This window comes from Actinia tenebrosa, unplaced genomic scaffold (genome assembly GCF_029948245.1).
Source record: "Actinia tenebrosa isolate PJP-AT-01 unplaced genomic scaffold, QUT_ActTen_1.0 PGA_scaffold8__29_contigs__length_14323225, whole genome shotgun sequence".
NCBI lineage: Eukaryota > Metazoa > Cnidaria > Anthozoa > Actiniaria > Actiniidae > Actinia > Actinia tenebrosa.
In genome coordinates, this window is record NW_028292585.1 from 9,474,332 (window position 1) to 9,497,997 (window position 23,666).

Consider the following 23,666-nt stretch of genomic DNA (forward strand, 5'->3'; position numbering starts at 1 on the left):
CTAGCCGGTACAACTCTAAGTCGGTGAACTTCCACTGGGATGTAAAGAATTAAAAAAACGCAGTCTGATCGACTGACGGCCGAAATTCAACAAGTGACCAAACCGGTTTTGGACTATGCACACGTGTGATGGAATTTCAGTTCGGGTTTTTTTACGGGATTAACCATACGACGTCGAGATGGACAATTAAACCGTGAACTTCTGCTGGTATTTCCATTTGCAAGATCGCCTCTACCTTTTGGAGGTGTATCTCAGGGGCGGACCACCTTTCAGTAAAGAAATATCGAGCAAACACACACAAAACAATTCGTGCGGGGTTGGGACGGGAAGGTAAATTGTTAAATTCGATTTGATTTTATAGTCTAAAATTGACCTAAAAATGATGCTTGAATTACGCAAATGTCTAGTGAAAAAGGTTTCTATATACATTGATCAATTTTTCGGGTTTTTTTTAACGAAAATTATGGGGATCACTTCTAAATGTGAAAATTATCGGGTCGTTAACAATCATCTTTTCGCGCGTGACTGCAATGGTTTCTCTCGGTAAGGCTGTGAAAAGCGTCACTTTCACATTAGGCTAATGTTACTTTCAGTTTCCCGGTCTTCCTCTGTCTTACCCGGGGATCAGGGTGCCGTGGTTTCTATTGATTGATTCATAAGAGCAGCTACTCTGTATACTGCAGCCAGTCAGACTAAGCGATTCCCTCACAATTTACAAAAGATACAATATTATTCGAAAAACATTCCTCTGACTGCCAAATTGGACTGATCGGCCTCTTCCAATTTTGACAGTCCTCGGAATTTTTTTCATCCAATTATTTCCAAATTGAACAGCATGTAGTCCTATTACCTATACTTAATGGTTATAAACTCCAATGGAAATTTATTTATAATGGGCCAAAAAAAATACGTTGCCGTCATGCTGATATGGTAAATAAGATGCTCTTCATTAAACAATACTATTTATTTATTAGACAGCGAGGTTGGAAATTAATTTTTTCGAATTTAATTCCAAGGGCTTTCGCCTGGAATAACCTCGTTCCCAAGCACTACAACTTACCTATATTATCTTCTACCAATTCATTAGTGCCACGCGGTCCACATACTCTCATCTTTGCATCATAATTACCGCGACCTAACATCTATTTCACCCCGGCCTGCTCTCAGTCTGACCTCTAGCTCAGCTGGAAGAGCATCGGTAGAACAATTCCGAAGGTTGTGGCTTCGATTCCCAGCGAGGTCGGAAATTAATTTTTCCGAATTTAATTCCAAGGGCTTTCGCCCGGAATAACCTCGTTCCCAAGCACTGCAACGTAAGAGTTAATTACCGAGAACGAAGGTAATAAGCCATATACATCCCGAGGGCCGCAAATAAAAGTGTTGGCTTATTAAGTTAGATAGTCATTCCCTGGTTGTGACATTACTGAAACTCTAAATCCATCCCAAAAGACTGACATCGAACATAAAAAACGCAAGGTAAGATTGATGCAGTCATTTGCTTTGTTCTACATTTTAGCAAGTGTTAGAGTGTTCAACCAGATAATGATTCTAATAAATATAGATTATGGTATTTGAGAAGTCTTTTAAACACATCAGAGCCCTGTTGTACGAAAAATGGATAGCGCTATCCTCCCTTAAAATCTTATCCAGCAGTGAATACATTTATTGGATAACAGTCTTCGACTTGACTCAGACTTGTCCATTGGATATAGCGCTATCCACCCTTCGTAAAGGCTGCCCAGATGTATAGAGCAAAACAGCTCAACTCACGAATACTTTCCTCTCGTTAGTTATCACTTTATATTATTGTATTCGTTGTTTTTAAAATTATTGGCCATTAAAGTCTGCATCAGCGAAAAATAAGGCTAGTGTTTGTGGCCCGTCATTGACAGACGCCCAGTGTTTCTTGATATCGGTCAGTATGAGTTCAATAGTTCTCAATGTTGAACAGGTCGCACATCAAACAGTGCGCCAAAGCGTAGTTTGTAAAGTAAAACGATCTGCCCAGCACTAGCTGCAGCAAGTCGTTTAGAATTTTATTTTTATGAAAACTTTGGATGTTTTTGATGCGAGAAATGATTCCTCTTAGTTCTTTACAATTAATGCCTCAAGTAAAGCCAAGTAATTTATTAGAGCGTATTAGTTTTTTATTAATGCACTATCACTCAACCAAAACTGATAGGAGACATCAAATATACAAGATATTTTTTTTTAATCAGTTTATCAAGATTTACTTGTTGGCGAAAATTTTTTTCATGACGTTTTCACTTCATAACATGTGATCACTATGAACCAGATTAATATTTCACATAATTATAGTGATTCTCATAAACGCGTGAAATACAGTCGAGCTTATTTCGCAATATTACACTCTAATCAACTTAAAGTTTATGCAAATGTGGAACACAATTTTGTATCAGGTTTACAGCACTCTTCACGGTCGTGGTTTCTATTGTGTTTTTCTCATGAATTTATAATAAGTTATGAAGCGTGGAAATTGAATGGGCAGAACTGTGGTGGAATAATGATAGATGTGTTGATCATCACAGTGATGATCAACACATCTATCATTATTCCACCACAGTTCTGCCCATTCAATTTCCACACTTATTATCTATGGGGGCTTGAAGAACCCAACAAAAATGACCGCTCGCCAACATGATTGGCTTCATAGCTCAGTTGGCAGAGCATCGCACCGGCATCGCGGAGGTCATGGGTTCGATTCCCGAGTAACTTTTTCAAGTCTTTCTTTACAGCGTTCGCTTAGATCGCTCATTCGCTGTGACGATCAACACATCTATCAAGTTATGAAGCCCTACCACTGACATTTGCTTTGTTATTATTTAACATAACGTTCATTGATATTAAGATTGTTCTGGTTAGGGTAAGATCAAAAAGCCGAAGATGGAATTCATAACAGAAGATAAAGCAGAGTTAGAGAAAGGTCTTCCAGTGAGCTTGGTAACACTTACAAATCTTTTCAGCCAAGATCTTCCTGATGGAACAATACTCTTCGAGTTTCCTTCAACTTCGAACAAAGGTCTTCGATTCGTCAACGACGAGAAGTTTTTGGTGTACGACTTTCCTCCACCAACAGCCTTTAAAAACGAGTATTTGTTGCCTCTACGAGCATGTCCTGTAGCTGGGAATAAACTACCACTAATTTTAAGTGGCTATCCCAGCACGAGCTTAAAGGATCATTGGAACAAATGGGTACCAGGATACGAAGAGCCCGTTATTAAACCTATTAGTGAGATTCAGGAATGTGGTCGAATAGTAACGTCATTTCAACATCAGAAGATCCCATCGAGCAAGCATGCAGTCGACCCCCAGGTTCATTATTGGCTTCTTTCCAAGAGGTGCATACCTCATATGGGTGCAAATCATCCTCAATACATGACCACGGACAACTATACTCTTCCATGTATGGTTAAGGCTGCTCATGGAACAGGGACTAAAGGAACTTTCAAAGTAGAAACGAAGCAAGAAATGGAGAGGGTTTTGGAAAAAATGGACAATAATCTAAAGAACTGTCAAGCACCAGTAATAACCGAGGTCATAGAAGGCATCACTGGCAACAACTGCTTACAGTTTTACCTCTATAAATCTGGAGAGATTCATTGGTTAGGAGTCACTAATCAAATTATTGGAGACAACTTCATTTGGGGGGGAGGGGTAGTCAACTGGGGCGATCAGACCAGACTCAAGTCCCTTCTTTATGATAAAGTAGTTCCAGTGAAAGAGTACCTTCATAAACAAGGCTATTTTGGTATTGTTGGAATCGATATTCTTACTACGGAAGATAACAGTTACATTATCGATGTCAATCCTAGAATTAATGGTTCTACACCACAGCTCCTTCTTGCGCCCGTCATGGCGACTCTAGGGTACGACACCTCGGTGTATCTTGCAGGTGGACGCTTCAACTGCAAAGCTGACACACTCTTGCAGACTGCTAATTTGATCAATTCCCAGCACAGTGCTATGGTAATTGTCCTTTCATTAGCTGATGTCGAAAAGGGATGTGAAGCTCATGTGGTGGCGTTTGGAAAAACAGAGAAAATAGCGTGGGATGCCGCGAATGGCTTACGACCTGACTTAAACGAACAGAATGAAGAGACTTTGAAGTACCATGGTGAAGTACAGCCGTGAATGAAGTACCATGGTGCATGAAACCCTACTCCGACAAAAACCTGCTTAATACAACATCTTTCAATCTTTCATTTTAGGTATTGGCCAGCTGGAAGCCATTTCAACAGTATACTTGTATCAAGATAAGTTAACTGGTCAATGACTGGTTTAAATTCGAGTATGAATAAATCGACGTATGTGTTTCACTATAGTAACATTATTACAGCACGGGATGATAGATACGGTTAAAAGGTAGTGATGGATGGTTATAAGGGATGAGAAGACATGAATAATCTGCCTTCCCCCCTCCCCTGGGGCAAGACATTGATAGGTCCACTACAAGAAGTATAATAGAGTTTAATTAATCATTTTAAAAAGTTTTAAGTTTTAAAATTAAATTTCATAGGTGGCTATCGAGCGCAGAGCTGTCATGCTAGCAGGCAATGAAATTGTCACTTGACTTGGTAAAAATATATTTCTTTGGTTTCCACTTCATTATGTTGTATGTTTGTTGTTTGCTTTAAAGAAACACCATCCAAGAGAAGTCGATCAACCCAGTTATCTAGATCTATGATGTACTAAATAAATGAAGAAAAGATAATTTATAAATATTGCACATAATTTAAATTAAAAAAAGGGTAACTTGATGGATTAAATAATTGAAGAAAGGCTGTCTAAAGACATCTGATTCTTGAGTTCTTTCTGTCTGAATAAAAATTGCGAAGTTATTACTGGTGCTTGACAGTTCTTTAGATTATTGTCCATTTTTTCCAAGTTAATAGCAATTTTGACATCTTTAGCATTTTGGAAGAGATTTATACCAGCCAATTGAATTGTCTTGATGTCATTAATAGACGAGTGAGATAATACGATGAGGTAAAATCCAATGACCAGATAGAAGACAAATTAGCAATTTGTCCTCGATCATGAATGGGCTATTGACTCATAGGCCATGCAGACAAAAGGACTAAACCAGTCAGTCAAATAAATCGATGCAAACAAGTTTTGAATTAAAATTAAATTTAATGTTTTGGTTTTCAAAGCCGGCATTTTTCAATATTAGTAGGATATAACTTGTAGCCTAGTTGTAGCTCATCCAATCAGAACGCAGCATTGATGATAGAACACTAGTTGGATTTGACTAATATGGATGAGCCGGTGAATACTTTATGCAATGAGTTTTGGTGTGACTTTGGTGTGACATTATGCAATGAATTTTGGTGTGACTATTTAGACCAAAAAAGGCAAGGACAACAAGAGGCACACACCCTACTAGGCCTCCCACCCGTCCAATTTGATTCACAATTTTTGCTGATCGCCTAATAGTACTTCATGTAATTCTCTCTTTCTTTACATTTTACTTGAATAAACTTGGAGAACCCATCTTTCCTTGACCCCCTCAATGATGCCCAATCTAGTATATTATACAGCTACATTAAAAGTGTGAACATACAATGGGATTTCTCATTGTTACCTGATTATTGAAAGAGCTGAGCTTCGTTGCCTCTTCAAGGCTTGGTACAGACACTATGATACATCCTTTCTTGGTTATAGACGAGCGAAGAAACTGCCATGTTCTAAAAAAATATATAAATATATTATTTTCAAGTGTGAAAGTCAGCAAGAGGCAAACAGCCAACTTACATTCAGTAATAAGAACTCTGTTTTTAAACGCCCAATAAAAAGCCTTTTGTGATAGTGATAAAACTTGAATTTTATGCTAAAAATAAATTTACGTACCTCGCTTGCACAACTTGAGGTTGAAAGAACTCAAATACATTATTCAGAATAACAACATTGGCTGTTATAAGTCAGGAAAATAAGAAAATGTCATTTAATTACTACTGAGGATAGACCTCTTTCGGTAGCCATATATGGGGAGTAGAGATATTCCCCATGTAGACTCACATTCATTTTTGGGTTTGGGTGGACAAAATAAGGATTTTATTTACAATGAAATTAAATGAAGTTCCAAGGTGTTGTATGATGTTACATGGTGTTGCATGATGTTACATGGTGTTACATGGTGTTACATGGTGTTGCATGATGTTACATGGTGTTACATGGTGTTACATGATGTTACATGGTGTTGTATGATGTTACATGGTGTTGCATGATGTTACATGGTGTTGTATGTTACATGGTGTTGTATGATGTTACATGGCGTTGCATGATGTTACATGGTGTTGCATGATGTTACATGGTGTTGCATGATGTTACATGGTGTTGTATGATGTTACATGGTGTTACATGGTGTTGCATGATGTTACATGGTGTTGCATGATGTTACATGGCGTTGCATGATGTTACATGGTGTTGCATGATGTTACATGGTGTTGCATGATGTTACATGGTGTTGCATGATGTTACATGGTGTTGCATGATGTTACATGGTGTTGTATGATGTTACATGGTGTTGCATGATGCTACATGGTGTTGCATGATGTTACATGGTGTTGTATGATGTTACATGGTGTTGCATGATGTTACATGGTGTTGCATGATGTTACATGGTGTTGCATGATGTTACATGGTATTGCATGATGTTACATGGTGTTGCATGATGTTACATGGTGTTGCATGATGTTACATGGTGTTGCATGATGTTACATGGTGTTACATGATGTTACATGGTGTTGCATGATGTTACATGGCGTTGCATGATGTTACATGGTGTTGCATGATGTTACATGGTGTTGCATGATGTTGCATGGTGTTGCATGATGTTACATGGTGTTGCATGATGTTACATGGTGTTGTATGATGTTACATGGTGTTGCATGATGCTACATGGTGTTGTATGATGTTACATGGTGTTGTATGTTACATGGTGTTGCATGATGTAACATGGTGTTGTATGTTACATGGTGTTGCATGATGTTACATGGTGTTGCATGATGTTACATGGTGTTGCATGATGTTACATGGTATTGCATGATGTTACATGGTGTTGCATGATGTTACATGGTGTTACATGTTGTTACATGGTGTTGCATGATGTTACATGGTGTTACATGATGTTACATGATGTTACATGGTGTTGTATGATGTTACATGGTGTTACATGATGTTACATGGTGTTGTATGATGTTACATGGTGTTGCATGATGTTACATGGTGTTACATGTTGTTACATGGTGTTGTATGATGTTACATGGTGTTACATGTTGTTACATGGTGTTGCATGATGTTACATGGTGATACACGATATCGTGGTCATATTTTTTACTTTTACTACGGAATTGCTTTCATTGATAGGTGAATGATACTAAAACAAATACCTATTGACTGAACTGAAGGTAATAAAGGATAAAACTTACCATTTCTAAGTAATAATTCTTGTTGGCATATATCAGAACATATAATCTTTATTTAAAAGAATTAATAATTGGTTACTGAGTCATGCAAAAGAGGGCCATACGTATAATTTACAACTAAAATCACCGAACTGTGGAAAGGGCTGAATTTGTTTGTTACAACCCCCCCTTTTCTTTAGTTGACACACCCACATTCTTTCTACGCATAACTTCCATGAAAAACTGCCGTGTTGAGAACGCTGCTTCCATTTCTTCTACTTACAGTTATCCTAGATTGATAAAATTTACACCGTAGTGAAAATAGGAACTGACGTTAAGTTCCTATTTTCACTACAGTGTAAAATTTATCAATCTATGATAACTGTTTCATTAGAAACACCGACGCAGTCCACACTAGTGTTTACTAGCAAACATCTTCTACTTACATTTTCTTTAATTAACAGTTCCTATAGTACAGCGATACAATGGATGATGGCAATAATAAATATGAGCTTCACTTCACATTCCCATGTGTGAAATAATATAACGACCGCTACACAGCAAATCTTTGAATCTTTCTGACCGTATCATATTTAATTAGATTCAAGCGGATGATACAGCCCAATCCCCAAAATGATATTACACATCAACTACAACATTAACAAGACAGTCTTTACATTAACCCTTTTAGGATATGACACATCAACTACAACAGAAACAAGTCTTTACCTTAACTCTTTTATCCAGTTTGTATTTTTGTAGAATTTCTTGTTGTATTTGACAAAACTCTTTATTCATTTCAACACCAAAGATATTTTTCATTGGACTATATAATGCAGCCTATGATGCAGAGAAAAGCACAGGAGAAAGAAAATTATCATTTTAATTCAAAAACATCACAGAACAGTACTCCAGAGTTATCTGTTGCTCAGGTTTAACCTAAATAAGTGTGCAGAATACCTTATGTGTTCTAGTGAAGGTCCATGGAATTTCAAAGTGTTTGTATCATTGAAGCTGTGAATTATTTACTTAACTGTTGGTATTGGTGAATTAATTTAGAAACTGATATGAAGCTAACCCTGAGTAAATGAGTCTGTAATCAAGCAATCAAGAAACACAGCAGAAATTTGGAACTCAAAAAAAGTCGATTGAAGTATTGAATTATTTGAAAAACTCACTTACACCATAGAGAACAGCTCCTAGCCGCGATCCAACATCAACTAATTGTGCACCTTCAATACTAGGCAGCAAATTTGGTAGAATGTCTTTAAAAATATAAGTCAGTTGATCTTGTGACATGGAATGGGAGATAAAATCTAAAAATAATAAATAAAATGAAATTTGATTAATTAGATAATAGAAGGAGAGTCAGGATGTTGTGGTAGTAAAGCACTCATCTCTCACCTTTGAGGTCCGGCCCAGGGTTTGAATCCCAGTTGCCTTGTGAGCAGAGTTGGTTGTTTCTCTTTCTGTTGGAGCAGGGACACTGGAATTTTATAATTTCAAAATTACCTTTTAACATCTGCATCTTTTAGCTAAATTGTGGAAAAAGGGCTTGTTACTTCTCTAACTCACCTAGTGGTTTAATATCGTGTGACCCACAGCTATTGCAGTGATGACGATTGATTTTCCCTTCATCACAAAGCTTTTCTATTTCTTCATCATTGTAAAGAAAGGCATCAATGTGTATAGTTGTGGAAGGTTTCAGACATGCCTGAAATAAGTACATTATGTTAGATTATATTCAGAGAATCAAAATGTTTTTGTTTCCAGAAGGAAACACTGAAACTAAGCTTTAGGTAAAGGTATATTTATCTTCCACACAGGCATATCCATATCAATTAAAAGATCAAGATCGAAACTTACCTTTACTTGTTCTGATTCAGGAAACATGATTTTCTCCGAAGATAAAACTCCTTCAAAAGGTACTCTCTTTCTCAAATCCTCAACTATTCTGTCCATAATGCCATCTTTATATTCTTGTTCTTCTTCATCCTCGTCAGAATTCATTGTAGTTTCTGAAAGCATGCAGTTGCACTGTTCCGACACCCATTCAACAAAATCCATGGCTTGGGCTGGATCAACTCTTGCAACCAGATCAAGGAACGCCGACTTGGCAGACTTTACACATAATGAACTATCACTCTCATCCATCAGTGCATTTGTGTTTTAACACAGTTTTAGCTCTTAAAATAAGCTATTTTAGGTATCTTATCTCAAAAATCTAGAAAATTGGCTTCGAGTTACAGAATTTTAAGAAAAAAACTCAAAATCGTCAGGCGTCATTTCCCCAATGAAAATCCCTGGTATCTAATTCCTTACCCTCCCCTCCCCCATTGTTTCATAATTCGTTTTAGATTTTCAAGATGGCTGTCGCTGATATCGTAGTAAAACAAGAAGCTGTAGGAGCAGTAGACTTGGAAGAAAGGATATGTGAGCTCTGTAAACTGAATCCTAAAGGTATATCCGACCAGGTTATTCAGCAAGATATGCCTGGAATTCCTCCACAACAGCGCGTTACCGCCATTAACCGTTTGTTATCCATTGTAAGTATAAACTAAACTTTTCTCTCTCTGACTTAATTACAACTTCATAAATCAAAGTGTTTATTTCTAACAACAAGGCAATATCTAAGAACTGATAATAGGCGTATCAAAATCTTTATTTTATGTGTCAATAAGGTGCTTAAATATCAAAATATAAGATAGTTATTTTTCTCCCTGTTGGTTTCCCTGTCGTAATGCTAGTTTTATGTCATCAGGGTAGATTGGAATTACTTCGAAGTGGATCCCAGCTATTATACAGATACAAAGATGTACAGGCAGCTCAGTGAGTATTCCATGCTACAATTAATTTTAAGGACCATTCATTTTTATCTGGGATCAGTAGGGTGGATGGAGGGAGTAACTTGTCAAAAAATCTGCCTCCCCTCCCCCAAAGCCTCAAAATTGTTGCATAAAAATGCCCCCTTTGTTTTCTATTTTGTAAAAATTGTAAAAGTGTTTGGTGCCTCAAATTTGACATGAACATTCAAGTTATGCAGTCTCATACTTTGCACAACTTATATCATTGCTTAACAAGTAATCATAGAGCACTGCCCAGTCACGTCAAAGTGTTAAAATGATTTTTTTTCATTAGAAAAACTAAGGGTTTTGAAGTAGAAGAGAAAGTGGTTTATCAAATTATAGAAGAAGCTGGCAACAAAGGTATTATGCATCTTCTTCAGTAAGCAATGCTATATATATTGGTCTCAGACCTTGGTCGTTGCTCATGGAAATGCAGAGTTTCTTTGCTTTTGAAAACACCAGGAAAAGATACTTGCCATAAGGGTGTTGGGGATGGTCTTAATAGTCCCTATGCTCTGTCTCCTGCATCCATGATATTTGATTGGTAAATGATGTTTATTTTAAAGGTATTTGGATAAGAGACATCAGATATAAATGTAACCTGCAGTTGACACAGCTGAATAAAATCTTGAAGAATCTGGAGAGTAAGAAGCTCATTAAGGCAATCAAGTCAGTTGCTGTGAGTAACATTTACTGGTGCATGGAACCAGGGAGTATTCATTGTAGAGTGAATTGATGGAGGGGTTGAGGAAACCCTGACATAGAGATATTTACTGTTCACTTCCTATATAAAATCCTGCCTAATTCATCCTTGATTTCACATTTGACTATTCCCCGCAACTTTACTAACAGTTCACCATCATTTGGCTCACTATTGGCCATAAAGTTGCCCAACTGTCGGCCAAGCAATGGTCATGCATTGGCCTATGACAACAGTCAAAAAATTCTTAATATTTCTTGCTGTGTATTGGCTGAGCATTGATCAACAATAGGTGCATTGGTCATGCATTGCCTGTCTGTTGGCCAATACTCAGCCAATACATGGCCAATAGTCACCCAAAGCTTAACCAACACATGACCGACAGTAATTTTAAGAAATCAAAACTGAAAGAAGTAATTCCATAATAAGAACTTAGAATATTAGCTGTTCCTTATGTCAATGAATATGAAGAATGCAGGTCCAAAACTCGTTACTTTTACTTTTTCCAACCATTTTCATGCATAAACTCAAATTTTTAGCGGACTGAGTGAGTTATCATTTGGTTAATATAAGCAAAAGATGGAGTTGTATTGGCTGCAGAGCCAATGCGGATTAGGTGTTTCACCCCAGAAACAAATGTCAAATTTGACATTCTTGGTGATTACTATTTTTATTATATTCTTAATTAGTGCTCGCCTCTCACCAATGTGACCCAGATTTGATTCCATTACTTGGTGTTGTATGTGAGTAGAGGTTAATTCAGGTTTGTTAGCCACTGGCTATTAAGTGCTACAGTAGCTACCCTTGTAAGACAAGGACTAATTAATGAATTCATTCCCGTTACAGATGAGCTAGGGTCTGTGGGTATACCCAGTAAGACCCCCCACCATTAGGCCAAACAAAAAAATAAGTGTGTTTCCTGTTGCATGACTGACCCTAATTTTCTTGCCTTTTTTTCCGACCCTAATATAAATTTTTATTCCAAAATGCACCACAGGGTTCCCAGTAAGCTAATTTCCCACTGTTGTATCATCAAAAAAAAACTGACCCACCAACCCCAATTATTTTCTCATGCAACAGGAAAAACACATTTTGTTTGTTTTTGGCCTTAATTAATCCCATGTCATGTGTGGTCTTGTTTGGTCTTGATCTAGGCATCAAAAAAGAAGGTCTACATGTTATTCACATTAGAACCAGACATTTCAGTTACTGGTGGAGCATGGTACAGTGATCAAGACTTTGAGTCTGAATTTGTGGAAGTTCTCAATCAACAGTGCTTTAAATTTCTAGAACAAAAGGTAATCAAACAAGTGCCATGTAATTTTTATAGGTGTGTCAGGTATAACAAACTTGGGTCAATGGGCACCCAGTAATGCACCCACCCCTAATTCCTGACTCTGATTGGATGAAAAGATGGGTTTGCATTCAGGCTCAATGGGCACCCAGTAATGCACCCACCCCTTACTCCTGACTGTGATTGGATGGAAACCATGGGTTGGCACTCAGGCTCAATGGGCACCCAGTAATGCACCCACCCCTAACTCCCGACTGTGATTGAATGAAAACCATGGTGTGACACTTATCGTAACTGTAAAGTTGAAATGGATATTCAGTGCTGCAAAGCAATTTTTAGCATTCTTGGAATTTCCTTCATAATTATTATTATACCATATTATTTGGGTTATAGTTTTGACAAACCAAAATAATTGCATACTTTCATGGTTAGTCTGGCCATACCATTCAGAAAATATTTATGAGTAAAGATATCAAAAGCCTTAACGCAATGGCAATATTTTTCTTAGTTTCGTCAAGCTGAAAAACTATATGATGACCCTGTGGCTAGAAAAAATGCTTCATACAGCTCTTCAAATGATGTTTGGAAGTATATTTCCCAGTTGGGAATAAGTAAGGTAACAAGTAATAATGTTAACTTTTTTATTCCTTTTTTGTATATAGCTATTTCAAAGGCTGAAGAGCAGGTCATTCCCCGGGGTGGGGGAAGGGAGGTACTCTTGCCCATTTAGGGTAGGGATATGCCACTGAGCCCTCTGAACCCTGACCCTGTTCCAGAGTGAAATCGCTGAAATTCATACCCTGTTCCAGAGCGAGATCACTGAAAACCATACCCAGTTCCTGTATTGTGAAAATAGATACCCTGTTCCAGAGAGGAGAGAGCATGATTTCATATACCCTGTCCCAGAACGAGCGCGATTTTATATACCCTGTTCCAGAGTAAAATCGCTGAAAACCATACCGTTTGGTGACACATACCCGTATAGCGAATATAGGGGAGTACCCCCCCCCCCCCCCCAGGGTCATTCCAAGATCTTAAAAAGCCAAAATAACTGGCATTTCCTATAATCATTCTTTTCAATAACACAGAGGTTATTGTTGAGATATTTAGTGTTGTTTTTATTTGACAAAACCATTTAAAACACCTCGTTATTCGTGTTTAGGTTAATACCCACAGTTCCTTTAGGTCCTGCAATAGCCAATCACTGATCACTAACTATTCGTCGTTTACCCCTTCAATCTTTTTTGACATACAGAGGAATTTGGAATTTTATTTGGTGGAACAAAATTACAGAGTTTGTATGTAAGAAAATTGGAATTTCTGGGGTTGGGGGGGTCTTTAAAAAAACTCCTCTGGGAGAGGGGGTATGGATAATTTTTGGAACTACACATATTTTTTGAACATTTATACAGTCAATGTCATTAACGTTGTCCACCAAAAAAGACATTTACACATTTACACATTAAGACTAAAAGAAATATCACGTTTTATTATGTATTCTTTGCCTCGTGTGCGTCAGCCTGAACTTTAAACGTAAAATTTAACTTGTGAATCGAAAATCCAGAATGCCCCACCAATTTGATGAGGATTTAAGATGGAGAATGGTATTTCAGCGTTTGTTTTATGCCAAAACATTCGAGGAAACACGTGATATTTCTTTTAGTCTAAATATCTAAATGTGTAAATGTGTAAATGTCTTTTTTCGGTGGACAACGTTAATGACACCGACTGTATATAATTCATACATTTGTTAATGTTCATTTAGGTTCAGCTATCAGTCCAAGATATAGAGACTATTCTGAATACCCTCATATATGATGGCAAGGTTGAGACTGTTGTAGTGGTTGATAACAAATCCAGCTCTGGCTCTGGACAGAAGACTCTTTATCGTGCTGTTTTCCCAATGATTTCTTCAGCAGGATTGATGAGGACACCATGTGGGGTTTGTCCAGTAAGTAACACTTAATAGTTTGAACTCTATATTTCTAAGGACAAAAAAATTAAGATGGGGATATTGGGTTACCTGTGGTGGTATGGATCAGTCATCCCTGACTTTAGCTGGCAGGTACCAGCAACATTAATTTTATCTTAAATATTGCAGTCTGTTGATATTTTTTCCTATCTCTTTTCCCTAGGTTGTAGATAAGTGTCACGATGGTGCTGCAGTTTCTCCTAAAACTTGTATATACATGAAGGAATGGCTTGATGTGTGAAAACTTTAGTGTCCAATAAATATATTTATAATAATATTATAGTTATGCATGACGAATAAGTATTATTTATTCAAAAGACAAACCCAAGCTTTGAGTGATTTTATTTTCAAAATAACAAAGATCTAACAATATTACACTAGCATTAACATGACATACAGCATCTTCGCCTAATTAAATAAAATATTTGTTTAAAGTGTAACATCATTCTTCTGCGTCCAAATAGGCCTTTCCCAAATTTGCTTGAGTAACCTCAAGACAATGCCTCCAAGTCAAAGTTGGTCTTGATAAAATACAGTAAATGTATGAAAACATCAAGTCTAACCTTAACTTGGGGCCATTGTTACTGGTCACTCAAGGAAATGAATAGTCCCTTTCATAGTTCCCTGCGCCATCTTGAAAAGTAGCCATGCCTTTGCATCGAAGCAAGACGAAAGGCGAGCTTGAAATGATAGACCCCTGGTTAAACACCTCTCACAATTATTCACCTCTCTATCATGGCAAGCTCACCGTTCATCTCTCTTCGATCCAATGGAACTGCTACTTTTCAAGATGGTGCAGGGAACTATGAAAGGGACTATTTGCAAAGGCCTATTTAGTTCTTCATAGTAGAATAAACTTGGAGCTTTCTGCTCATTAAAAATGCAGGATACAATTTGGATTACATTTTAATTTCCATTTTGCCAGTTTGAATAAACATAAGCAACTTGAAACTAGCTCTATTAAACTTATTTTAGTTCTACCATTTATATTTTGTTTATAGAAATGCACCAGGCAACTATCACATATTATGAATACAAAAGATTTGTTTTGTAACAACAATCTTGGTCAAAAAGAGTTGAGAATTTTTCATCCAACCATGAAAGAGTAGAAGTTTCCTTATTAAAACAATTTATTGTCCATACCCCCTCTCCCCCAGGACAATGTTGGTCCCAGTAGGTAAAGCAGCCCTGTATCCCTCGAAACAACATTGTTTTGGGGGGGGAGGGGGTCAGTTCGAGGAGAATTTTTCGATGTTTTTAATGAAAATACCATTAATACCTTCTCAACATTTTTGACCAAGTTTGAAGCTAATACTCGATATTCCAATAGGGAAACATAATAAGGTAGTAGAGTGATTTTACTTGGCCCTAGAAACAAACTCTTACATTCAGTAAGTAACAGTCTAAGTGTCTACTACTAAAACTATGTATTTTACTTACCAACTTTTAATGGCCAAGTAAAATCACTCTGAAGAATAGATAAAAAAAATAGAAATATAACTCATGCACTGATTGCGCACTACCATGTTTATATCAGAGGACAGAGACGCGAGCAAATGTGTTTCAAAATGCCTCACATTCTGGGAACTGTACAACACTTGAAAATCAAGAGAAACGCTTGCTTATTTCTTTTGCTCTACAGCTCCCAGTGTGTCTATGTCACAGTACAGAGACGTGCACACATTTTACATGTATGACATTCTAGAGTGAAAACACTATATCTGTGAAAAAGTACTAAGGTATATAACTAGTATTTATTTGTACTAAATAATACTGCTCACCTATAATCTGCAAACAGACTGTATCAAATTGATTTTGCACCAAATTGTACAACATATAATTTATATGGTTACTGCTGTTTCATAGATTAAGTGTTTGCACTCTAGTACTAAGAAAACCACAAAACTGTGGAATAGGCTCGACATTTTTGACAGCCACACCCACCTCTATATGACTGCCTTGCAAAATCAAAAGTGAGCATGGCTGTCATAAGAAAATTTAGGCCTATTTCACAGTTGGGGGATTTTCGTAGTACATATGATTATGATAGGTAATGCTGTTTCATGAACAGTTCATTAAATAATTACAGTATCGAATATAACTTTAGCTCCTATCAAAAAGCACTCTTCTCTTATTGAAAAAGAAATATATTATCCTTTTGATTGAAAGATTTTGGTATTTCATTTGGAAAAAAGAAATAAAATGGGGAATGTGAAGAATGAATCCCTTATCCCTATCATAGAGGCCCTGTTAGGGTAGATTGAGACAAGCAACCTTGCAACAGACTGTTCTAATGAATTATGGACAGCACGTTATTGTTAGGGGTGAAATTCCAACAAGTTAAACAAGAACATTCTAAAAAATTCAACATAGGCAAATGTAAAATTCAGTTGGAGGACATGGCTACCCTCTAATAGGGCCTCATAACTATTTATAGTACAGTTACCCATTTTCCATAAATTGTCGTCCCATTTCCCCCCACCCCCACCCCCATTAAATCCCCAGATTAAAGGAGTAGTATTATGGGATATGATGCTTTAACTTCTTTCATAGACATTGGTGGTTCTCAGACAATCAATGATTGGCTACTGGAACAAATACATTTTTCATTAGATGGTCCTAATCTCTAGTTTATTTATAAAGTTAAAATATGAGCAGCAAATACGATTTAGAATTGACCTTATTTACAATGTTCCCCATGAAGCTTGTAAGCCAAATGATACAACGTACCATGGCAAAACATTTGATAGCAGGTCATATAAATGCTTGCTTGCTTGACAAGCTATCCATGTATGGTTTGACAAGCTCTTTGGTGGCAAAGTTGAATATGAGACCAAATGTGATGGAAATAGGAAGAGCAGGAAGGGCCTTTCTGTAGATAGCTAAGAGTAGCAAAGTAAGACACAGACCCTGCAAGGAAAAAAACAGTACATTGTAAAACTATAAATTACAAAGGTTTGACAACAAACAACACCCACACTCTGCAATTTCAAATATCTTTTTTATCAAGCTCAATTAGCTTCTTAGTCAGTTTACTCTAGGTGACCAATACCATTTTTTGTAAATATGTCCTTTATGATTTTACAATATTATTTTCTTTGTAATTGTTGGTATAAAAGAGGTATATTGTTCTGTATTGTACCAATTGCCAAATATGTGAATGTGACTTGCTCATATTTAAGCATGAGTTTTTTTGTTGTTGTTGTACGTAAAACAAATTCCTTTTTGCCTTTTATGGTAAAATCATAAAGACAGCTGTAGGTTAATTGACAATGCTCACACGTGAAGTACGTAGATACGTAAATCTCAATGGTGTATCCAAAGTGGTTGGTCACAGTGTACCCATAACCCTCCTTTCTAGCTCGAAATTAGTTGGTTAGTATAAACATCATATTTCTTAATAGTCCACTTTACAGTTTCCTGCGCCATCTTGAAAGGTAATGTAGCCATGCCTTTGCATGGATGTGAGATGAACAGTGAGCTTGCAATGATAGAGACATTTTTTAACACCTTGGACAATTATTCATGTCTCTATCATTGCAAGCTCACCGTTCGTCTCAGTTCGATAGCTACCTTTCAAGATGCCACAGGGAACTGTGAAGGGGACTATTGCTAACAACTCCTTTCTTGACTGGAATTAGATGGTTAGAAAAAAATATTGCCAATAGCTAAAAATGTGCATATAACTGATTTTGTGATCCCCCCTCACTACTTAAAATCCTAGATCTGCTAATGATACTAGTCACACATTTGGGAATTACATTAATAATTTTTTTTAGTGTTAAAAAATGGTGTTTGAAGTTTTGCTACTGTATGGCCTCTCTATGCCTCTATTACTTTCATTGATATGATTTTTGCTCTCTGATCAAATCTAACAAAATCAAAACCTTCTGTAAAGAGTACTTACGATGAGGATAGCTACAAAACAGGCTATCGTGGTGTTCCAGTCCTTGTAAGATGATGCCTTACCAACCAGCACGCTGTAAAATATGAAGTCACCAAGACCAAGCTTGACTCCCTCTGCAAATATTAACAAAGGTTCTGATCAAACAATGTACATTAATCATGATGTGTGTCTTTACCTAGGAAGCTGTCAATCAATCTGTGTCTTTGGAGAGAGGGGATGGGGGAACATAACATCTCTTATTCTCATGAAGAGCAGACCTTTTTAGTTTGGACCCAATTTCCCCCCATTTCAGATCATGTGTCATTCTCTATAGTATAATTTCTTTGTTTAATGGTTGCACATGAGAAGACAAATGAATATTGAAGCAACTCAAACTCATTCTCAAGGGAATGCCTAATGGTCTGAAATGGGGAAACATTATGCCCAAGGTAAAGAGGTTTACTCAATGTTAAGTGAACTGCTTTTTAACAAAGACATAAACTGCAGTTGGTAAAACTGGCCATGTACTAACTCACCTTTGATTATGTGCAAACATAAAGTTAAATATTTTAAAATATTTTAATAAATTACAGTAGGATTGATATAAATACAATTTCAAGAATACTGTTATTACTAGCAAACTCAATATTTATTCTAACAGCAACCTGTACTTCACAGACCTTTTCTGAGAGAAAGAAAATGTTGCATTGTGGTCTAGCTTCCGTACAAACATCTTTTGCTCATCATACCTTATATGGCATTGTTTACACCAAAGCTACAATTGGCTAATAAAATAATAAAACCCCTATGCTTGAATTGTAATATTTGTAAAACTTTGCTCTAAAATTTATTACCAGAAACTATAAACCCCCCTCCCGGTTATCAATGTTGTTTCAGCTAACGATTGGTGGTACATGAGCATTTGTCCATTCAATATTGCTACTGTAGGGGGAGGGGGTTGGAAGAGAAAAGCTTCTTTCTATTGGAATTGGGCTTCCTGCATTGTCCAGGTCTCAAGGTATTTTTTGCCAATTGTAGACCACAACGCATCATGTTTTTCAAACTCAGAAAAGGCCTATTAGCACATTGACTATTTTAGTCAGTGAAACACTCATTACTCCAGAAATTTAACCCTTACTTTCTTCTTCTTCTTCATCATCATTATTTTGTGGTGCAGGATCAATAGGATCTCCAAGATTCTGAACAGCACTACGTGCCTCTTCACTCGATGGTCCGTCATGATCAGCAGAAACATTCAGCTGATCCTGTCTTTCAGCTTCATTATCCTGACTTGATGGAGGATTGTCTGGCCTTGGATCAGCCATTCCTACCGTCCACATCATGGTTGCTTTGATAAAAATGTAACAAATAATTTCAATAAATACAATTTATTCTCAAATTTACAGAATATTTAGCTCTTAGAACTAATATCTTCAATAAAAAATATATTAAAAAACACTGATTTTACATTTATATCAAAAATGATAGCAGATAACTGATAATATGCTCTTAATTGGGACCCCAGTTTTTGGAACATGCCTCTTTGGGTAGTCCTGCCACGTTTTAGATGTAATTTTACTTTTCTATTCTTTCATATTATTGGTAATTCATTATAAATGAACAAATGACAAACAAACGAGCAAACGAAAAAATGAATAAATGACTAAATAAATACAATGGAAATGCTTCATTCTAGATGGAGTTTCAAATAACTTACAGGAATAAATAAGAGATGGGAAAAGGGGTTCATCTCTTTCTTGCGCAGTTTGGACCAGGATCTTCAAGGGGCCTTTTGGACACAAAACTGCAAACAAATCTGAAAAATATACAACTCTTTTAATTTAACTTTCACAATACAATAAAATATGTACCTATAGCTGGACAGAATTCAATACAAAATAATTCACAATTCTTAGATAACAGGACATACCGTATAAGGAGATGGCAGCTAAGATTGCCCATGTTGTCCAGTCTGGCAAATATTTGATAAAAACCAGTGCCTGATGAACAGAAATGAAACCAATGTTTAGCTGAAGTTTTTTTCCATGGCAGTTTTTAACAGAGCAAATGGATACAAGTACAGTATATGGCTGTTTAAATATTTCTAGTGGTGGGTTTAAACTTGGTATTTTTTGCTGCCATTTAATAAAAGTTAAAAAAAAGAGATTGCAATGGACAGCTGCAGTATAAAATGGTTAGTAGTCTTGCTAAAATATGACCATCTAGGTTATATCATTGAAAATCAGGCAAATCTTTAATACCAAATGAGTGTGGTCAATGAGATTAAGTCAAGACTTAAACTTACCATCAAAGCACTGACAAGAATAAGATATGCTTGCTGCAACAGCAAAGGTCCTTTCCAATGGATACATATCATTCCTACCACTCCAAAGTTCCAGAGGATTATAGAGAGTGTAAAATAATCCATTGGAACATTGTAGACTTTCAGTAATTCTCTAGAATTGGGAAATAAAACCATGTTAGCCAGGGCCTTAAGTTACAAGTGTGCTAATTAGAGTCTTTTGTGTTTGAGGCTTTTACAGTTCAACTACTGTAACTGGGGCCACTTAGACAGTTAGACAAGAGAACCAATTAAAATGCAGAATGAAAACAATGCATTCCAACTTTGGGTAGTAGAGCCAATCAGAAAAATAGACGTCTGCATGAGAATTGTAATTTGTTTAATTTGTAATTTGAATTGTAATTTAATTTGTAATTGTAATGAAACCCTAGTGTTTCATGTAAACAATTAGATAACAATCATCATTTTCTCATGGAAATAAAAGGATATGTTGAAAAGCTATTGTTTTCTGCTGAATTCTGATTGGCTCCACTACCCAAAGTCAGAATTTATTGCTTTTATTATACAATTTGATTGGTTCTTGCTGTCTAAGCGGCCCCAGTCATAGTAGTTGCACTGTAAATTTCTGATGTAGTGGTATATTAAATTTATCACAATAATAATAAACTTGAGACTTACTGGAAGTAAATGTATCCAAAAAAGAACAGAAGTAACAATGATGAAACTACCAACCAACCAGATATGATCTATAAAAAGGACAATGAAAAAACAAAATGTAATTATACAAGTCATGTATAGATCATAGTTACCATATGAGGCAACCGGACTCAGGACTATCATACTACATCAAGGGGAGGGACAGGAATTCAACAAACTTCAAGGGGGGGTCATTTTTTATGCGGACAGAAGAAAGGGGTGCTAAAGATTGTACATTCCTGTTTATATGGATTCCTCTAGCCCACCCACCATCCTAAAACAGAATGCTCCCTAAAACGAAATTGGTAAGCAGTAACTCAGTAAAATTTCACTTGCCATTCAATTTTCTTTTGGCACTACCTTTAAAAATATTTTTGCCTCCCACTATTATCAATATTTGGCTTACATATTGGCTATTGGCAGCCTGATATATTGAGCCCTGGGTGTTCATTATGGACTTGAGATTATTTTAGGAAAGGTGACAAGAAAATAATGTGTTGAACCTAGGATGATGCTATCAACAACGTTTTTTTAAAAAAATTGTTCAGCTTTAGAAAGCAGGAAATTCATGTGCATTAATTTCCACAAAAAATTCACTATTTTTAATAAGTGAAACATTATTCTGCTAATCCACACAAACTAAGATAATTTGTGTCTAGATATGTGCATATAATAGTACTTTTAGTGTCAATCTTTCAATTCAGCTCATGAAGATCAACAAAAAGATGGAAAGAAAAGCCACAATTTGATTGATATCAGTGTCCTATCTAATAAAGTTTCAGCTGAATCCTATACTTCCTAATATAAAGTTTCAGTTTTCACCTTCATTTCCCGCCCTTCCTGCTATTGATACCTAACAGGAAAACTGGATGTTCTACTAGGTCTACTTTGGTGAAAATAAATCAGTATACTTACACAATAGCACCTAAACTTGTATAACACTACTAATATGATGGTCAATACTAGCACCACTCCAATGACTATAAATGCATTCGCAATAGCTTCTCCTGCCTTGCGGGCATTACTGATGCCTTTTTCTTCATGAAATGGTGTGTAAACTCTGTGGAGTGACAAAAGTATGGCAGTTATTTTTGATTAGTGAAAGTGAAAATGTAAAATTATGGCAATGACAATTTACTGTCTTGAAATACTTAATTTTTACAAACTTCAAATTTGCCAAACTTTTATGTATTTTTTATGAGTTTTGTCAATTACTCATTTGTGGACCTAGGGAGTTCCAGACATATGATTTACTGCATTGCTTTATGTCCATCAAGTTAGGGGGATATTAGCCAGAGATTTATGGTTAACTGTGGAAATAAATAGAGATGCTAAAATTTGTACAAATACTAAATCAAAGCCAGTAACAAACTATATTTTGGCTTTCAGTTTTCAGAAAAAAAACCTAGTAAAATTATGAAAAGTTATGAAAAACTGTTATCAACTTACAGATAAGTGCCGTTGTTTTCTGTGTAATATGTGACTGATGAAATAGTGGCAACGACAACTAACATACACGTAGATACAGGGATGATAAGCATAAGCACACTACGTGCTCCATATTTAAGCATCTCCTCTTCATCTTCATCTTCATGATCATCTTGAAGTCCCTGCTGTCTATCACTACTAAGACGTCGCCTAGTGATTGTTGGTTGACCAAGTTCTCTATCAGTATTCATATCATCATCATCACCATTGTCATTCTGATTCTGTAGATTGATGTCAATGTATCATATCATTAAGTTTTAAGGAAAAGGGAAACAAAGAAGCTATCACATTTGTTACCAGATTTTAAAAAAAGTATTCATGTAGATGTTGTTTAAAAATAGTTTAAGATGAAATTATCTTTCGTTATGGGTCGAGTTATAATTTTTGTTGATCAAATATAAGTCATTATCATCGAGTTAACAGGTAAAATTTATGGTCATATGAAGAAGGTTTGGGTAAGTACTTGGTTCTGTGAGTGATACTTAAATGATTAATACATAAAACTGTACGGTACTGTACACAGAAAGCAGGACGTGAACCGATAAAATGGATGGCAAATGGCTATTAAAATGGCATGATTTCATGTGACGGACAAGAATGTCCAGCTCATCTTCTTCAGTCAACCATCCTTCCATAAACACTTGGAATAATCTATCTGATTAAGGTTTATTAAAAACTAAAGTTAAGATAAATCCCTTAGAATTTAGTCAAGTAAACCGAAGCTGAAAAGCTCTGTTCGACATAATCAAAAGTGATGATGACTTTACATTCAAAGTGAACAAGATTGTTTCCTCACCGAAGTAGAACGACGGTTGCTTGTTGGGGTCCCTCTCGGCGACCTCTGTGGCGAATCGTTAGTCATTAGTCTCGTTGTTTCATCCACATCTGACTCATTCATTTGACATTAAAGTATACGGTATTCCCCGTGGATAAAGAGTATTTTTTTAAACCTAATACCTAAACTCTTACTCTGTTCCTGATCTTCAAGTGGTCATGGGGGAAATAAGCCTTGACGTCATTGTTGACACCCTCCCCATTCCTTTTCGTCAATTAAA

General features: G+C 36.3%; 4 protein-coding genes across 5 annotated transcripts; 2 read left to right on the top strand and 2 right to left on the bottom strand.

Moving 5' to 3' along the window:
- Positions 1-1,209: 1,209 nt before the first annotated feature.
- On the top strand, positions 1,210-5,514 carry LOC116302732 (uncharacterized). The gene is made up of 2 exons (XM_031712095.2): positions 1,210-1,476; positions 2,884-5,514. The coding sequence occupies exon 2, from the start codon at positions 2,905-2,907 to the stop codon at positions 4,150-4,152; it is 1,248 nt and encodes a 415-aa protein (XP_031567955.1). The 5' UTR covers positions 1,210-1,476; positions 2,884-2,904; the 3' UTR covers positions 4,153-5,514.
- LOC116302733 (uncharacterized) lies at positions 4,572-9,669 on the bottom strand. The gene is made up of 8 exons (XM_031712096.2): positions 9,294-9,669; positions 9,003-9,141; positions 8,610-8,743; positions 8,157-8,267; positions 7,452-7,497; positions 5,872-5,932; positions 5,606-5,708; positions 4,572-4,709 (listed from the first exon to the last, which is right to left on the bottom strand). The coding sequence occupies exons 1-8, from the start codon at positions 9,579-9,581 to the stop codon at positions 4,584-4,586; spliced, it is 1,008 nt and encodes a 335-aa protein (XP_031567956.1). The 5' UTR covers positions 9,582-9,669; the 3' UTR covers positions 4,572-4,583.
- Positions 9,670-9,766: 97 nt separating this feature from the next.
- On the top strand, positions 9,767-15,219 carry LOC116302734 (DNA-directed RNA polymerase III subunit RPC6). The gene is made up of 8 exons (XM_031712097.2): positions 9,767-9,973; positions 10,189-10,256; positions 10,566-10,633; positions 10,840-10,952; positions 12,128-12,271; positions 12,776-12,883; positions 14,033-14,218; positions 14,403-15,219. The coding sequence occupies exons 1-8, from the start codon at positions 9,794-9,796 to the stop codon at positions 14,478-14,480; spliced, it is 945 nt and encodes a 314-aa protein (XP_031567957.1). The 5' UTR covers positions 9,767-9,793; the 3' UTR covers positions 14,481-15,219.
- On the bottom strand, positions 14,565-23,614 carry LOC116302730 (presenilin-1). 2 transcript variants are annotated; one of them, XM_031712094.2, is made up of 11 exons: positions 23,408-23,614; positions 22,573-22,832; positions 22,039-22,183; positions 21,106-21,173; positions 20,431-20,581; positions 20,056-20,125; positions 19,843-19,941; positions 19,264-19,473; positions 18,147-18,259; positions 16,970-17,149; positions 14,565-15,707 (listed from the first exon to the last, which is right to left on the bottom strand). In XM_031712094.2, exons 1-10 carry the CDS (start codon positions 23,507-23,509, stop codon positions 16,994-16,996), a joined length of 1,374 nt encoding a protein of 457 aa, XP_031567954.1. In that variant the 5' UTR covers positions 23,510-23,614; the 3' UTR covers positions 14,565-15,707; positions 16,970-16,993. The 2 variants fall into 2 exon arrangements, with proteins under 2 accessions (XP_031567954.1, XP_031567953.1); XM_031712093.2 differs by having other exon boundaries at positions 14,565-17,149.
- Between the last annotated feature and the right edge of the window lie 52 nt (positions 23,615-23,666).

Coding starts and splice junctions, on each gene's coding strand:
- LOC116302732 (XM_031712095.2), top strand. CDS start 2,905: ATGGAATTCATAACAGAAGATAAAGCAGAGTTAGAGAAAGGTCTTCCA.
- LOC116302733 (XM_031712096.2), bottom strand. CDS start 9,581: ATGGATGAGAGTGATAGTTCATTATGTGTAAAGTCTGCCAAGTCGGCG. Junction 5,709..5,871: donor CCTCAAGTTGTGCAAGCGAG/GTACGTAAATTT, acceptor ATATTTTTTTAG/AACATGGCAGTTTCTTCGCT. Junction 4,710..5,605: donor TCAGCTCTTTCAATAATCAG/GTAACAATGAGA, acceptor TCATTTATTTAG/TACATCATAGATCTAGATAA.
- LOC116302734 (XM_031712097.2), top strand. CDS start 9,794: ATGGCTGTCGCTGATATCGTAGTAAAACAAGAAGCTGTAGGAGCAGTA. Junction 12,272..12,775: donor TTAAATTTCTAGAACAAAAG/GTAATCAAACAA, acceptor TATTTTTCTTAG/TTTCGTCAAGCTGAAAAACT. Junction 14,219..14,402: donor CACCATGTGGGGTTTGTCCA/GTAAGTAACACT, acceptor TCTTTTCCCTAG/GTTGTAGATAAGTGTCACGA.
- LOC116302730 (XM_031712094.2), bottom strand. CDS start 23,509: ATGAATGAGTCAGATGTGGATGAAACAACGAGACTAATGACTAACGAT. Junction 22,184..22,572: donor GAAAACAACGGCACTTATCT/GTAAGTTGATAA, acceptor GTCACTCCACAG/AGTTTACACACCATTTCATG. Junction 19,474..19,842: donor CCCATCTCTTATTTATTCCT/GTAAGTTATTTG, acceptor TTTTTATCAAAG/CAACCATGATGTGGACGGTA.